Source organism: Aphelocoma coerulescens, chromosome 9 (genome assembly GCF_041296385.1).
Source record: "Aphelocoma coerulescens isolate FSJ_1873_10779 chromosome 9, UR_Acoe_1.0, whole genome shotgun sequence".
Taxonomy (NCBI): domain Eukaryota; kingdom Metazoa; phylum Chordata; class Aves; order Passeriformes; family Corvidae; genus Aphelocoma; species Aphelocoma coerulescens.
The window spans coordinates 11,868,800-11,883,017 of record NC_091023.1 but is presented as its reverse complement, the minus strand read 5'-3'; the positions used below and the strand labels follow the sequence as shown (position 1 = coordinate 11,883,017).

Sequence of the window (14,218 nt, the reverse complement as noted above, 5' to 3'; positions counted from 1 at the left end):
CCTAAATATAATAACACTACAATGATATAATAGTATAATGATATAATAATAATATTTGAGGCAATTGAGATTCAAATGAGTATCTGGACCATGATGCTATTTTGAAAAAAAGAAAATGGTAGGGAGGAATATTTTATTTATAATTGATAAAACTTTCTCTTTACTATTTTTTCAACTGCTGACAAACATATAGAAAAACTTCTTACTGTGAAAAATTTGGTTCTTCTTTCTTCCTGGCCATTGTGGATAAGAAATACCTCACTCATAAAAACAAACTGGTTCTTTTCTATCCTATCTATATTTTAAAATCTACACATTCACATACTTGTATTTGCTAATGAAGAAATTTAAAAGTAAGAACAAGGGCAGGGAAACATTTCTTTGAAAACTTGGTCAACTCTTAAGGTTGTTTTGACAGTACTGCTGCCAAATGAGGGATTTGTGTAGGGATTAGAAGATGAAAATCTTTTTTATTGACAGTAACTCTAGCCAAAAAGACATTTAAACACACACCATATGTAAGCAACTGTCTTTTTAAAATCAAAATCAAGTCATTTGAATGACCCTTGTATTCACTGAAGTTGCCCCATAGGTGCCCATATTCTTTTATCCAGGGAGCCATTTAACTGAAGGCACAGTGCAGCAGTAGCTGCTAATTAGTGGTTTATTAGTGGTTTTTCCAGGACTGCTCAGTAAATCTGGTGGGTTTGTGTGGCTTTGGCCATGGGTCTGCCTGTGTGTGTGAGGGAAGTACATCCATACAAATGTTCAAAGCTATTGCAGGTGCAGCTGGAGCACATGGATCACATGGATACCAGTCTGTGTAGCGCATGCTGAGAAAGAAACAAGCTGTGCCCAGTGATGGATGTGGTGGGTGGCTGTGTGCATTGGCTGTGCTGCTGTGCTCATTGTCCAGTGCTGCGAGCCCCACACAAACATGACAGCCCAGTGCCTCTTGCAGGCTGGGAAGTGTAGCTGGAGACAACTCTGTTGTGTAGCCCTGTGGTTTTAATAGCTGGGAGCCAAAACTGACATTTCACAATTTTACTGCACTTGGCCATGTGACCTTATGCTGTAGGCACCAGAGAAAGTAATTTATTTCTTTTCCCTGGTAAGAAAAGGGACAAGGAAAAATAGTATGAGAGCTGATCTTGGAGATAATAGGGTCAAAAGTTTCAGCTGCAGCAGAAAAGAGGAAAATTCCTACAGCAGTACTGGGAAGTGACACGTCATTGATGGCAACAGTCTGGAATGAGGGGAGAGACTAGGTTTTGATGGAATATGCTGGCACAACTTGGGAAATCCTGGGCAAAATCCTCTCACAAAAGTAGAACTGACAAGTGAGAGAACTATTTTGGGCTCAAAATGGGAACACAGTGTATGTAAATCATTAATTACTGTCTTGTGCTCTCTGGCACCACCTTACAAAAGATGTTTCATAACAGAGCAAGGATTTACTGGGGGGGTGGGTTTGCAAGTGTGGGAGATTTTTATTTGTTGTTCTAGGTAAGTTACATGACTGAATAATTTATTCATTTTATTGACTAGAGATGCAAGCTGCTTCCAAAGATGTTTTCAGATAAAGATTTGCCTTTTGGAAAATTAATATTAAGTAGTAGTATTACTCCAGATGCCAAAAGAATTTACACAGAACATTAGAACATCCTAGTCTCAGTTTGTTTGTATTTCTCATATATCTGTTGAATATTTCGTATAAAGGTGACACTTCGCATATATCTACATCTTTTCTACTGTTGTGCTGTAACTATGGAAGATCCTTTTTCTCTCAGTTGTGTTGCTTCTGCTTCCTGTTGCAGAGAAGTTACTGTGTTGAATTTATCATTTTTTCAGTTACCTCATGGAAAACATAGGTATACTAAAATTGAATGAAAAAAAAGAGACCATGATTCAGGACAAAGTGAGAAAAGAAAATTGGGCAGTGGAAGTGAACAGGTGATATGAGAAAAGACAGGGGAACAGGGATGTGTAACACCTCTGAGTCAGCTTGGGTCATGTGGGCTAAGCTGAATGTTGGCTGGCTCCTGTGGGAGGAGGGCTGGGTTCTGTGCTGCTCTGAAGGGACCTGTCACCTCAGATGCCTTCAGCTGCTGTCTGTAGTGCCAGAGAACATTAGTAGCTCTCCAGGAACCAATCCTTGTCCTCATGACCCCAGCTAGACCCAGGCTGACTCTGGATTACCAGGCAGTGGCAGCTCTTCCTTATATTTGGTTGTGCCTCAGATGCCCATCCCTTCCCATGCTGGATAAGGCTGTGTGTAGGGAACGGGGCCGGTGTTTGATCAGTTCCCAGCTCTCCTGCTTTGAAGCTGTCACAGAGAAAGGAGCTGCTGCCACCATGGTGTCTGTGGATAAGCCAGTGTGCTCAGGGCTTTGAGAGGCTTGTGCACAACAATATTGAATATTCAAGGAGTAGTGGAGGTGCTGCAACAGTTTTGATTTAAACATTAAGTCCAAATGGCTGCCTGGTGGCAGGCTGTGGTTGGCTTACATCAGTGATGTCTGTGGAATGCTCTGGGACAGTCAGATGAGGAATGGTTAAGGCTTTGAAGGTTTATGGATGCATATTTTGTACACGGGATTATAATTAGGATTTGTATGTTGACTTCTATTAGAAGTATTCTCATTAATTTTCACTTCTAATGCTGAGGAATGTCAGGCTGTACGCTCCTTGTCTTAAGCAAGAATAAATTGTTTCTGGAAATAAAATACATGTAATTTAAAGGTAAAAAAGTGAAGGTGTAGTTTTGTGAGGTGTCCTTGTGACATCTGCTGGGAGGTCTGGAGGTTGTTACGTGAGGGTGTGTTTGCAGCAAATGAGACAGCAAAGCTAACCTGATTCCAAAGTGTTAAAGTGGTGTGAGAATTTGCCAAAGTGTTTTTCACAGGTTACTAAGGAAGTAATTTAAAACTGTTTTACCACTCTTTTTAGGTAATATTTCCGTAATCGCATTGCCAGTTTCCAGCACCAACTCTCCGACTAAGATTTTGCCAAAAACCTTGGGACCAATCAATGTGAATGTTGGACCCCAAATGGTAAGTTTTGCAACCCCAGTAATGCTTGTGTAACTGGCTGTGACTTCCTGGTGGTGTAAGACAGGAACATGTGAGGAACTTGCTGCTTCCTGCCTCAGCCACAAAATGCCCCACCTGGATGGAAGGTGGTAACATGGGGGCACAGCAGGCCTGGCATGCCAGAACTGCCACTCTCAACAATGCTCTTGTATGTGCCCTTAGGGGGTACCTATCTTCCTGGCTTTGAGTGGAAATTGAAACAGCTTTACCAGCTGACATTTTAACTATTACTCAAAAGTGTATTAAGAAAAAACTCCTCATTATTGATACTCTTTGAATGTTTTGAGTCATGTTCTCACCAGTAAATCTCCAGCATTGTCAGGGAGTGTCTTTGATGTGTTGGTAGAAATTCTAAACTTATTGAAACTACTCTTCTTAAAACTTTCTTTTCCTGTCCATGGTAACTATATATGTATATTGATGTTCCAGGGATTTTGGATCTAATTATGAGAAAAAATTTGGGTTTTCTGATGGCCAGAGAGCTAAATAGGCAATACTGTGAACAGTTTCTAGTAACCTGATACCTCCTTGCCAAGCACTTAGCATGAGTACAGAACTATTTGATGTGTTTTATAAAAATGGTGTTGGGTCTTTCTCACATGAGCAGTGTCTGATGTTCTTCAGGGGGTTTGTCCCAGCTGGGCAGAGGGGCACACACATCACAGCCACCCCCATGGTACCCCCTGCTCACAGAGCTCTGCCCCCAGCACTGGCCAGGGGCTGCCTGCCAGGAACAGCTCAGTGCGTCAGCGCTGATGCACGTCTTGCTACAGCCTGTGCCCTGTGGCACTGCACTGGAACAGTTCTGCTGCTGAGGATGTGTGCTGGCAGTGAAATAAATAGCCCACAACATGGAGAACAGTCACTTAATGCAATTCCTACTCTTATGACTGACTTCTCAAGCCCTGCTTTTGGTTTCAGTGAGCCCTGCTTGCAGTTTAGGTTCTATAGCAGGTAGAAGTTGCAAAAGCTACTGTGTGATGTGAGATGCACAATTTTTATTCTTTGTTTTGTTTTGTTTTATTATTTATTCTTTTATTCTGCTGCTTTGCAAGGATAGATCTACATTCAGAAAACATTTTCTTATTAAATAGCCATAATTGCAGGCCTTCTAAGACACTCAGCATACGGCTGTGTTGTGCCAGGCTGTTTAAAAGTGAATGCTCACGAGCTGTCAGTAGTGGCAAAATTAGCACTCCCTCAGCATCTACCTCAGCAACACGCTGCTTGATTAACTAATTAATTTAGGCTTTATTTAACCACTGTGGGTCCCAGCTCTTGGCGCCGCTCCGGGTTGCCGTGGGACGGGGCTGTGCCGCGGAGGTCCGTGGCGGTTCGGTGCGGCTGCAGGAGCGGCCGGGTGCCGCTAGATGGCGGCGCGGGCCGGGCTGGCCGCGTGTCACTCAGCCCGGGCCCATGGGCGCCTGCCGGCCACGCCCGCGCTCATTTCGCCGAGCTCCGAAACATGAATCAGCCCTTGACACCTTTCTGCCTCCGGCCAGAGCAGCAGTCAGGTGACTGAAGTGACACCTTCCCTGTGCCTGCCTGCGATGAGTAAAGCCAGGCGCCATTGGTTCTCCAGTATCAACCAGGAAATAAATACATAACCTGTACCTGTGTTTTGGTTTCTAAAATTCTCTTTTCACTTGGTTCTGTCAATCTGTACATTTGCAAACAATAAGTGAGATAAATTTATGTCTTTAAGACAAAAAAGACATGTATGTAGTCACAATGTGGTACCAGGAGGGATATGAAATAATGCTCAATGAGCTGAGGAAATGGGGAATTCTTCACATACAATTTTTCTACTTGTCTAAACTCGTCTATTGATGGATACCAAACGAATGCTGTATACTTATCTGCAGCTTGTATATAGATGTGTGTGTGTGTATATATATATATATATATATACACACACTTGCTGTACATACATATCGGCTGTTTACTTACAGCATATACTTATAACAGTTAGTTACCAGAGTGCCTTGGGATGCTTACACAGATGTTGGATAAGTTAAATAGTAAAGGAAACTACAAAGTTTAGTACAGTCAGTACTCAAAATGTCACTAATAAATAGAGTAAAACAAAGTTTTAAAAAATTAGGTAAGGTATAAGAGTAAAAAGCACTGTCCAAGAAACTTTGGTATGACTCTTACCAAAATGGAATCAAAATAATTAAAAGTGGTTTAAAGATTAGCTAATTAATGCTGTTTCATTTTAAAATACTATTTAAATTATTCTGGTGACCTACTTTGAAAAATGAACTTGGATGTGATTTAAAAGTCGAGACCAGGTGTCTTGGTGTTAACCAGTGTACATACAATGTCAACAGGTTTGTATAAATGTAAATTCTATCTATACTGTAAAGACTTCATGTTAAATCCTGTAGGTACAATTCGTTGCCAGAGTGCCTTGGGATCTTCTAAATGCTAGAAACTGCAGGGAATACTTTGCCTGCCACTGTCTTTTGTACAGACAATTACAGGAGACAAATCCACTGGAAAGAAAGAAGGCTGTATTGATTACATTGATCAAGAAGTTGCTTAGATGTACTCGTGAAGGAACAATTGGGTGTCTATAGGTACAGATCCTATCTGCCATACCCAGGAGTTACTTGGAATTATTTGTCTAGTTCTTGTCCATATGAATAATATAGTAACATAGTACAATTAATAGAAAACTTAGCAGCACTGCAATGACTTTGCTCTGTGAAGATCTGATGCCATCTATTCTGTATAATATGACTGTTTCTGGTACAAAATTATTATTACTTTTCTTAGTGAAATGCTTAGCATGAATTTTGGGCTGAAGTAATCTCTGTTTTCTTAAGAGAGCTGTGGTTTTTATTGCTAAATTTTACAGATCATAAGCACACCACAAAGACTGACCAGTTCGGGGAATGTTCTGATTGGGAGTCCGTATAACCCAGCTCCAACGATGGTCACACAGACACATATAACAGAAGCTTCTGGCTGGGTCCCAGGGTAAGACTTTTGTCTCATTTAAAGATGAGCATGTGTTCTGATCTTTTCCATTATTTATACTGTTGAATCTATACGCTGACTTACAGTTTCTACTTCTTGCACTGCTAAAGAGAGTATGGTGTGTGCTTTTCAGACTGGCAGGCACTTCTGATGTCTGAAGCATGTGAACATGTTATAAGCACCAGTCACTTCACTGTCAGTTTTAATTGTGGTTTCTGGCAGTGTCTGTTTCTTGGTGAAAATGGAGAGTCACAACGACTCCTGTTAAAGAAGCCTTTATTTTTTCCATAGGTTTATGGTGTATCCAGGTAGTACTGCTGCTGACCACAGCAGCAGGTGCCTACAGGGGGAGAGACTGTCAAAAACACTTCAACAGGCATTTAAGAATAAACTCAAAGAGAAAACTTTGAATATGATCAGCATGGTATTTTTATTACTATTCTACATTAGCAACAAGTTTCATGGGATTCTGAGGTGCTCCAGCCAAACATGACATTCTTTATCTCTTCTAATTAAGTCTGATCTTTACAGTGTTTCTTGGCATTTTGTTTTAATATTAGGACTGCTGATCTTAGCTGTCTCAAAACAGAGGTGTAGTGCTTTGCCTCTGAAAAAGTAATATATTTCTGCATCTAGATTAATTTTTCTAATCAGTGTCAGTATTGCCTTTTCAACATTAGAGGTGGGAAATGGAGCATCTAGGAAAGAGCAGAAATGAGAGTGCAATGTTTTTACCTTGACTTTCTTCATTTTACTCCGTAAGCAAGGACTGTGATAGGTTGTACTTCCCAATTACTCTATTCCCCCCCATGGAGTCGATAAACTGTAGGCCCAGCTGCGCAGTTTTTAAGCCTAATTTTTTTGCTATGTATTCATTTCCTGGAATACCTTTTGAATGCACTTAGTTCTGATTTTATTTGAAAAAGGAGTCATCAAATACTACTTTTTTAATGCAAATTCTGTGAAATGTAGAGGCCAGGTAGATATTCTTTCAGTACCCAGAAGAGGGACAAACTCTACTGTCTGGTCACAGCTTGCTAAACCAAAGAATCAACAGCCATTACTTTCCTTAGTGTCATCCAAACCCAGTGATGGGGATTCCCAGAGCAGCCTTGTTGCAGTGGATCAACTGCCACCAGCAAGAAGCGCCATCCTTCTCTTTGTGTACTGTCCAAGTCGAGACACAGGCTTCCAATGAGCTTTACTCCTGCTTCACCCATAAAAAGGATCGAGGTGACTCCAGACAGACCAGTCAATAGTGATCCATGCAGAAGTCCATGCAATAGGCAATATTTTCATCTGAGGAACAGAGCTGAGGAAGGATCTGTGGTATTCCTGAATTGAGGTAGTGAGCCCTTGCTGAAGACACTTCAGAAGACTGCTTGCTTTATCCATTCTTTACTCCACAGACTCCAAATTGTTTCCAAAATGAGAGGAGCATGTTTATTGGTAGGGCTTGGCACAAGCTGGGGCAGTCTGGTGTGCCGAGCATGGCACAGCTCTCCCCTCAATGCCATTCCAGGCCCGTGCCCAGGGCAGTGCTGCAGCCCTTGGCCCAGCTGCTTAGCCCCAGTTAAGCACCATGGACAGAAATCCCATTGGTGCTGCCGAGGGAGAGGCCTGGTTCTGCATTCTGGATCACACAACCAAATGTGTGCTGGCTTTCAAGCACAGGTTTTCAAATCCATCATTTTTGTTCAGCCTCCTTCCCAGCAGTGTCAGGTCTTTAGCTGTGCTGTGAGCCCTGCTTTGGAAAGTGCAGGAAATCAACGTTCCCTAGCTCAGCACAGCTCTCAGGCAGTGCCTTGGGTCAGCTGCAGCGAGCAAAGGCAGGGCTGGAAAACAGCTCCTGCAGCCTGCTTGCTGTGGGGAATAAAAAGAATGATAAGGAACGGCCAGCAACTGCAGACTGCTAGCCCTATGCAAAATTCATGGCAGCTGCTTATTCAGAGTCTGTCTTCAGCTCTGTGTGCATCAGCTCTAACAGAAAGATGTTCAGTGTTTTACCTTGGGGTTTTGTTAAAAGATTTCTGAACATTCACTGGCTTGAAAATATAGGATATAATTTATGCACTGTTTAAAGACATTTTTCTTCCACATGGAGGAATTTTAAATGGGAATTTTCAAAGGAGCTCAGCTTCTCCTTTTTGAGGGACTTTGGTCATATAGCTCACACCAGCACTTCCTGTAGTTCCAGGTGAAGGGACTTCCCTGAATTCATATGGGTAAAGCATGGTAAAATTTGGAATAGAATTTGTCTGGCAGTGAGCTTCGACAACTTCCTCCACAAGTCCCACCTCAAATTTTGTCAAGCTCTGTGTGCTATTTTTCCCTTTCAGTAAACATGTAAAAACAAACACTAGAACCAGGTAGGCCCCATATACAGTGATTTTAGTGGTCTTTAGATATAATGTTATTTTCAACTTAAGTTTGAATTGTCTTGTCTTAGGGAGCGAAAACGGACTCAAGAAATTATAGAGTCAGATTTTTCAGAAAGGTGAGTGTTACTGAACATATATTTTATGTATAGAGTCATACCTGGTTTACTTCAGATTTGCCTTTCAGAAAGACAGCTTCCAGTTCCCACTTTCAGCAGTTTTCACTCCTTCACATCAAAGCTGTGTTGGGGTTTCTGTTAGTCTTCTGGTGTTCCTTTTTACTCTTTTTTTTTTCTTTTATCTGTGTTCTGTTTTCTTAAATACATTCACAATTTTGAAAACCATTCTTGTTTTTTAATAGTTTCTTTAGCTTTTTACTGCTGACAGGGGACCTTTATCTGTAAAATAACAGCTCTCCCTGGAACACATTATCAAATGAAACCATGAGACTAATTTAAAAAAAAAAAACCCCAAAAAACAAAAAAACCACCAACAAACCCAGAAATAACACAGCTGAACTTTTTTAAGGCTTCTATTGAATTACACATCCAGATCTAGTCTGTGTGATAAAAACAACTGCTCCTGGTTTTTTCTATTACCATTACCTAAGCTCTTGCTTTTCTGGAAGAAGGTGAATGGAAAATAACCCTGACAATTTGCCAGTTCTTAATTTGGCATGTTAGAACCCAATGAATATGTACTTACTCTCCACAAAAGGGATTCTTGTATCTATTCTATGGTGGACACATCATAGAATAGATGTACGTATATGGATATATTCTAGGGTGGACACACCTTAATTCCCCTAATGACCAAGTTTAGTATCTCCTGCTGTATTTTAAATAGGGATGTCTGAGCCTTTCTATTTTAGGCACACACAAGAGAGATCCCCATAAATCTGGCTTCCAGGCACATAAGCACCCTGGGAGATTTTTCCTCTTTTTTTTGGTTGCTCTTTTGTGAGACTACCTTGAGATGAATTACAAATCCATTTTAAGCATCTTCCCAGCAGGGTATATTCAAATGCTATCAATGTAGAAAAACTCAAGGAAGGGGCTCTAGTGCATTTTTTTGCCAATTTGTAAGGAACAAGAAACTGATGCAAAAGTTTTTTCATTTAGACAGTCCAAATTTCTGTTGCAAAAGGCCTTTTGCTGTGTAACAAAGTAGCTTATTAACATTCAATGTATTAAAAAAATACTTTTCTCTTTTCAGTAAGAGAAGCAAGAAAGGAGATAAAAATGGAAAGGGTCTGAGGCATTTTTCAATGAAAGTTTGCGAAAAAGTTCAACGTAAAGGAACAACTTCATACAACGAAGTCGCTGATGAGCTTGTATCAGAATTCACAAATTCTAACAGCCACCTAGCAACAGATTCAGTAAGCAAATATGTGTTGAAATTGTTATACCATTACAGATTTGTCTGGTTTATCATAGAATTCTGCTTATGCACTGTCTTGCCACAGTCCATATTCTCCTTCACTTAACTAGTTCTCAAATATAAAGACTTATCCTTTGAAATTTAATAATATAGAATTTAAATAAGAATTGAACTCCCTCTTATAAACAAAGTAGAGGAATCTGCCAAAATAACTAACTTTAAGAAAAGGCTACTCTTGTATACATGGCCTTGTCAGGCTTTTGAACAGTGCCAGACTTGCCATGATGGAATTTCCTGCAGAGATGCTTCAGGAAGGCCTGAAGTTTCCATTTACAACCAAGCATGCTTATGCGGTATCACAGATGAAGGATCATGGTCTAACACTACTCCAACCTGAACTGCCATTTTGGCATTTTATCTTCTCCATGTCTATGAAGGATGTGTTCAATTGCTTTTCCTTTTTTAATTCAATTCTTTCGTTGTACTTAGTGTTGTATTGTTTTCTTAGCAGGCTTATGATCAGAAAAATATTAGACGGAGAGTTTATGATGCCCTCAACGTCCTGATGGCAATGAACATCATTTCAAAGGAGAAGAAGGAAATCCGGTGGATCGGCCTTCCTACAAACTCAGCTCAGGAATGTCAGAATCTAGAGGTAAAGGGAGGTACATGGGAAATTCTGCTTAGTTCACGTTGTGATAATTGAGTTGTTCTTTAGAAGAGGGATTTTTTTCTCAATTTGAACCTGATTGGTTTTGATGCTTGTGCACTATGAAAATACAAATTTTGATATTGGAACAAACTGAAAGAATATGTTTGTGTATGCTTAGTTCCATTTCATTTAGTAGACATTACATTTAGTTTTTTTAAAAAACCAAGCTCTTTACCTTACAAAAATGGACATTGATTAAATCAGGGATTATTTTTAAGGTTAAAGTCTTCAGTACCTTGAATTAACCAGAAGAAAGTCAAAAGAATTTATGGTTCAGTTATGCTCACAAAATGGTTTACATTTAAAAGGAGACCAATTCTCTATTAAAGTCTGTACTTAGAAATATCATTCAATGGAAATTATTTTGAAAAATAATTCCTCCTGGGATGTCAAATACTAGTTATGAACTGCTAGAGAAACCAAAAAGAAGTTTTACTTACTGGTTATTTCCATTATTTTTTCAGCAGGCTAAGAGTTACACTGTTTTTTTGCAGGGATGCCAGAATTCATATGCACAAATGTTGCCTGTCCTTCAGGCCAAATGTGCTATAAATAAAAAGCACAAGTCACTGTATTTACTGCAGAGTGCTGTAATGGCTGTCTTCAAATATATCGCAGTTTGTGATACTTGGGCCTAATTAGGTATCTTAAAAGGTGGCTGGGTCTCTCCCCAGTACAGAACAGTTCTTTTTGTGCAGGGTCATTTATATCAATTGTTTTTCTAAATGTGGTAAGAGAAAAGCTTTTACTGTCCTTGTCCATTACAGCAACTTGAAAAATACATTCATCCTAGGAGAATGCATGTGTTCAATCATTATGCTCCAGGATGGTTTTTTTAATTCTGGATAAATCTACATTCTGCATGCATTCATGTGAATGCATTGTCTCCAGTATAGGTTATTGTTACAAATATAAAACTTGAATTCCATTGTCTCATCTTCAATAATCATATGAAATCCACTGTTTCAGGCTCTAATTACACATCCACAAAATGGAAGCCAGGCATATTTTTCAAAAACTGTCGCTGCTTCTGACATGACGGAAAAGAATGTAAAACAAAGCTGCATTTTCATGGTGTGAAAATCAGAATTAATTTTGCTTTTATAGCTGTATAAAGTGGCAACTATTCTTACAGTGTAAATCCGTAATAAGATTACCAGTACAAAAATCAGTGCAAAAGAGCTTGTTATATAGAAACCATGCCTAAATGATATCTGTACTGCTTACTGGTTTTAAGACTCCCAGCACAGAAAGCCATCTACTGTGCTCTGAAAGAAACATTTTAAACATTAAAGTGTGTGAGGAGGGAACCGCCACAAAGCAACCTTATAAATAAGATAGAGGAGTTTGGACCAGCTAAGCTTTAAAAGACCACATCATTTAGCTTCAGTGCTTGAATGAAAAGGTAATTTAAGAGTTTAGTATTTTGGGGAGCCAGTGATACAGTGCTGGCACCAAGAGGATGATGAAGAAAAAACCCTTTCAGCTCCAATAAATATTGTCCAGTTCTTCAGCACTGCCCAGAGGACGCTTCCAAACACTGCTGTACCTGCAGGGTCGGCAGGCAGCCAGCACTGCGTGTCCCTGTGACAATGGCTTGGCCACGTGAACCGGCAGTAACTAAACTGTTGCAAGAGCTGTGCTTATGTAGAAAATGTTACCTCTACCCCTTTTTGTTGCTGCAATCTTGCCGGTTTAATCAAGTCTCAAACAAAAAGTGGAGGTCACTGGAAAGATGTAGGTGATCATAAGCCCAGCCTCCATATATTTATGTCTAGTAGCTTGCAGCTAGGAGAACAGTGGGACGTGCACAGTTCCAAAAGAGTGGAGGGCAGAAGGAAAGAAAACTGAAAAAACCCCCAAAGCATCCCCTCGAGCAAGTGTTTAATTTGGTGCCAGTTAGCACTCAGTGCTCAAGGCAGAAGAGACAGAATGGGTGGGAAGATAATAGCCTCTTGTAATAATTAAATCCTTACTGGAGTTAAAATTGTTGACAAAGGAAGACATTACAGTCTGCCAGACCTCTTTAATGGAGAAACTCATGTGCCTATGCAATTTGCCCCCTTTTACAAAGAAAGCCTGTTCAGTTTGGCACTAGGGAACAAACAAGGTAACTAAGTATCTTGATGTATTTACATTTATCTTTTAAGATAGAAAAACAGAAGCGGATTGAAAGGATAAAACAGAAGCGAGCCCAACTGCAAGAACTACTGCTGCAGGTATATTTAATTTTAATATTTTTCCCCATAAATGAAGATATCAAGTGCAAATCCGACATGCTAGAACTTCTGAAGTTCTTTCTAGATTTAACTAACAGCTGTGACATACTAAGGAGAAAAGTCTGACCCCGGTGACCTTTCTGGATTCTGGTAGGGGAACCTCTTGCCATCACTTTGTGGTTCAGTTTTGCCTACTGTAAACCAGCATGCTCTGTCTGTGTGCCACAAGCTTTCCTAAGTGTTCTGCTTTTGCCAACCTTTGTGGGAATGGGGACAACTCACAAGTCCCCTTTGTTGACTCTAAGTTCCCGCAGAGCTACCCTGAGTCATTCTTCAAAAATTTCTTTTTGATCTCTTTGATCTAAGCTATGGTTCACAACAGAACTTATATAAATGTGAACAGAGTTGTTTTGGGGGATATAGACATTTCTGGATCTTAAGAGTGGAAGGCTGGCAAATCCAACACCTTTACTTTCTGTAATGTACCTTTGAGATGAGTTTTGGCTTTAATTGCTGAAATATATTTGAAATGCATCTTGTTTATAAAGTAACATTTTATAAATATAGTTATGAGCATTCTTAAGCCTTCTAGTCTGTGCAGATTTTTAGTAATTTAAATGCAATCAAACTATTTTATGAGATTATAGGCAATAAGGCTGTATTTTTCCTGGTTCAACTATACTGATACAATTTTCATGTAATTGATATTCACTGAAACTTTCAAATATGTGATGCTTCTCCTTTTTTTTGTCACCAAAAGCTTTTTCTCTTCTTAGGGTACAACTGTGATTCTATCTGTCTGACCCAATACATCAGTTCCTCTAAGAGTAACATGAAATTACACTAGTGAAAATAAGGCAACTCAGGCCCTCTCAACTTTCAGTCCAAATATGACCAAGTTGACTCCCTTACTGTTCACAACTGTCATTATTGCCCTGATTGTATTGATTGGCAAAGGGTTTACCAGTCCTTTGAGATTCTGGCTATCCATCTTTTTGCCCTTAAGTGAAGTATGTAGTGCCTCAAGTGGGTAAATACACTGACTTCCAGTCCCTCAAATCACATTTCCTAAACCCACACATTTTCATACATGTGCAGTCAGATATAAGAAACCGGCAGGCAGTGAGCGGTGTCACAAACAGCACCTGTTTAATAACTTCCAGAGAATTCCCAAACTAATTATTTTGAGAGAGAGAAGGTGGTGATGGATGAGAAGGGAAAGAGGATACAAATACAGATTATGGGAATCTTGTTAACTTTTGTTTCAGTGTAACTATCTCCTACCCCGAAGTAATTACACCTAAGAAGTACCAGAGAAGACCTCTGACTCCAGAGCCTTTTCAAAGGGATTGGGGAAGCATTCTCCAGCAAGCTTTATTGCTACTTTCTTATTTCTTCTCCAGGGAATGTGAGGGGGGCAGCATCAATAGTATATGTATGCAAAATTTAGGT

At 39.9% G+C, this 14,218-nt stretch overlaps 1 protein-coding gene and 1 long non-coding RNA gene across 12 annotated transcripts in view; one reads left to right on the top strand and one right to left on the bottom strand.

Annotated features, from left to right (window-relative positions):
- The window catches only part of TFDP2 (transcription factor Dp-2), a 49,773-nt gene that overhangs the window by 23,810 nt on the left and 11,745 nt on the right, over positions 1–14,218 (top strand). For 6 of the 9 annotated variants that reach the window (XM_069024066.1, XM_069024070.1, XM_069024072.1 and 3 more), the window contains 6 exons: positions 2,950–3,053; positions 5,956–6,077; positions 8,527–8,574; positions 9,671–9,833; positions 10,344–10,490; positions 12,698–12,766. In XM_069024066.1, coding sequence (XP_068880167.1) covers positions 2,950–3,053; positions 5,956–6,077; positions 8,527–8,574; positions 9,671–9,833; positions 10,344–10,490; positions 12,698–12,766 — 653 coding nt within the window. Of the gene's footprint in view, positions 1–1,472; positions 1,507–2,949; positions 3,054–5,955; positions 6,078–8,526; positions 8,575–9,670; positions 9,834–10,343; positions 10,491–12,697; positions 12,767–14,218 lie in introns of those variants that run through there. The other 3 variants (XM_069024071.1, XM_069024067.1, XM_069024068.1) reach the window with 3 other exon arrangements.
- The window catches only part of LOC138114539 (uncharacterized), a 29,839-nt gene continuing 22,109 nt past the window's right edge, over positions 6,489–14,218 (bottom strand). For all 3 annotated transcript variants that reach the window (XR_011152671.1, XR_011152670.1, XR_011152669.1), the window contains 2 exons: positions 8,616–8,873; positions 6,489–7,940 (listed from right to left, as the gene is read on the bottom strand). This is a non-coding gene — a long non-coding RNA (uncharacterized lncRNA). The remainder of the gene's footprint in view (positions 7,941–8,615; positions 8,874–14,218) is intronic.